Here is a 2,766-nt window from a genome sequence, read left to right on the forward strand (position 1 = left end):
TGCAAAGCAAAACATATGCCAAATATTTTATAAAACAATCTATAATTAAAAAGCCAAAGACCAAACAGCAAAACAGTTCCTCTTAGCATTTTATCTTTAGGATCACATTAATTTAAAAACAGAACACATAGGTAAGATTAGTTTGCAACACAAGGAAAGTTTTTTCTTCCATGCTCTTACATTTATATGAGATTGGTCACCTTTCCTAAAAATGCTTATTTTGAGCATGGATCCTCAGATCTGAATTAGTAGGTCTATAAGGATTTCATTTTTTTAATTGCTTTCAAATGAAGTAATTTAGGAAAGAAATATCCCATCAAAATTGAAACTAATATGAGAATCAGAAGACCAATCAGCATACTTACAGGGTTTATATGAGATTTTGGAAGGGCACCCAGCACATAGACACTAAAAATAGTTGATAGTTCACAGTAACTATATATTGTATCTACAACAATGACTTTGAAGATATATATGCCATTGTACTCTGAAAATATTACCCTATTCTCTTCATTAAGGTTTAGAACTTGGTATTTTAAAGAAGATGATACTAAAGGTCCTTCATCATTGGACACTTTACAATTTTTGTAGGTAATTCTATTCCATGAAGTATGTGGGTTTGGGAAAGGCTGTATTTCAAAAGTTCTGCTCCAGTTTTGAGGCTGTGAGATGCATTTAGCTTCTGATGCAGTCAGGAGATAATCATAACTATGCATTCCATTTATTTCAAACAGTACAAAGTCAGCAGAAACATATTCCACAAATTTACCATCTTCCCATAGTTCAAGTACTGGTAGCCATGGGTTATCATAATACCAGAGAATTGGACATCCAAACTGTGTATAAGAATAGGAAACATTAAGGTCCTCCTGTTCTAGGTGCGGTCTACCAAGGAATACTGGATCATATACATCCCTGTGAATAATATAATGGAAATTATGCTGCAGTCTGGCTTCTTGTAAGAGTTCTTTGCTGCACACTGTTACATTTTTAAAAGGTCTTATGTGCTTAGTAGGTGGACAGTCCATTGCAATAAGAGCTGTCAATGGATGCATGTCAATGCAAAGTATGCCTTTGTTGTAGATATCCACAGTGAGAGTAGACATCCTGTTATGGAAAAGGTCATCCTGAAAGTCAGGTTCAGCCATGCCTGTGAACTGCTGTTGTAGTGCTGTAATCTGTAGGCGGTATTTAGTGTTTCCATCATGGGTGTAGCCGTCCTGCAACAGTTTGGCCTGGAATCCCAGCATATGTGGATTGCTCACAGTGACATAAGGAAAGGCCCCAGTCCCTGGCTTGGGTACAAAAGTGATGTTGAAATGAAGTTTCTTCTTCATGTCTATATAGTACATTTTATTATGGAAATCACCACTGAGGATCTCGACAGGACAGGGCTGTAGGTGTGGTCGCACATGCATGAGCCTGTCCTGTAAATTGATAGTACATTTGTGAAAATTATAAAATCCAGATTCATTGCTGGGGACCGGATTGAAGATGGTAAGCATTCCAGTGGTATCAAACATCAACACCTCACAATGTGTCATGCTCTTACTACTGTTTTTTTCTCCAATGAGCACCATTTTTGTAGAGACTATATCCAGGGTTCCATAGAAAAGCTTCTGATTCTTGGTGATGGTTGCAACCTCATTAGAAGTGACAGCCACATTACAAACACCTTTTTCATATTTAGGGAGTGAATAGTTAACATATTTCTCTGTGGGAAGTACAGAGATGGGTTCTAAAGTCAAGCCATTGTTGAAGGAGAACACTAAATCATGTTTAGTCCAAAGCATGATAAAACCTCTCATACCAGGAGGCATTTTGCTCAAAACAGTCTCATTTTTGTAGGCTCTCAGGGAGAAGAAAACACCCTTGCGGTTGTTCATATAGCTTGTACCAGCATATGTGAAATAAGCAGACCCATTACCATTACCCCCAGTCTGATTGTAGAGCATTCCAATTTGTGCTAATGAAACAAAATTGTAGACTGCAATAAGGAAGCCTTCCGGATTTGTGTTAATGAAGTATTCCTCAAATGTGTAACCTCCATCCTCCGAGTAGAAGATGCTGCTGTCTTCAGCTGTATTCCCCAAGTCGTAAGCCAGCACAAAATTATTGATTTCATTACAGGCAGCATCACTTGTAGAATAGCAGCAACCTGTGTTTGTAATCTTAGTAATGGGTCTATCGATCCCTTCTGTCTCTAACCAGCTTTTCCATTTATAGAAATAAATATAGACTTTTCCATTTATTACCAAAAGCACCCGAGAATATTGCACAAATGTAGCATCACTGACCAAAGCAGGTGGAGTCACAAGTGTATGTAAAATGGCCAGTGGCAAAAGGCTACTTTCAAATCTGTCCAAGCTGATGAATACCTTTTCCCCAAGGTATAGGGCCGGGGGAATGCCTCCAGGGAAGTGTTCTCCGCAGGGGTGCTGTATTAGAACGGGGTCAGATAGATTGTAAGAGAGATGATGACTACCTGCTAATACCGTCTTTGAGCGGACAAAGTCACTTGAATAAACCAATCGCTCTTCAGTGCATTGCCATGAGCTACCATTCACCTTAGATATCCACAGCAAGAACCTTACTAATAGGACAACATGGGCGCCTGACTTCCAATGTGCTGTTTTTTTAATCATTCTTTGTAGTCAACGACAACATAATATCCTTGTTAATTGTTCTGCTTCAGTTCTGCTCAGACCCAGCCTCCAACTGTTGTTTCTAACAGCAAGTTCTAAGAGACAGTTGGCTGAATTAGAT

At 38.7% G+C, this 2,766-nt stretch overlaps 1 protein-coding gene across 1 annotated transcript; it reads right to left on the bottom strand.

Annotated features, from left to right (window-relative positions):
* Positions 1 to 254: 254 nt before the first annotated feature.
* LOC130482109 (cation channel sperm-associated auxiliary subunit delta-like) lies at positions 255 to 2,645 on the bottom strand. The gene has a single exon (XM_056854924.1). It carries the CDS (start codon positions 2,643 to 2,645, stop codon positions 255 to 257), a length of 2,391 nt encoding a protein of 796 aa, XP_056710902.1.
* Between the last annotated feature and the right edge of the window lie 121 nt (positions 2,646 to 2,766).

Source organism: Euleptes europaea, chromosome 8 (genome assembly GCF_029931775.1).
Source record: "Euleptes europaea isolate rEulEur1 chromosome 8, rEulEur1.hap1, whole genome shotgun sequence".
In the NCBI taxonomy this organism is placed as follows: Eukaryota; Metazoa; Chordata; class Lepidosauria; order Squamata; family Sphaerodactylidae; genus Euleptes; species Euleptes europaea.

Coding starts and splice junctions, on each gene's coding strand:
- LOC130482109 (XM_056854924.1), bottom strand. CDS start 2,645: ATGATTAAAAAAACAGCACATTGGAAGTCAGGCGCCCATGTTGTCCTA.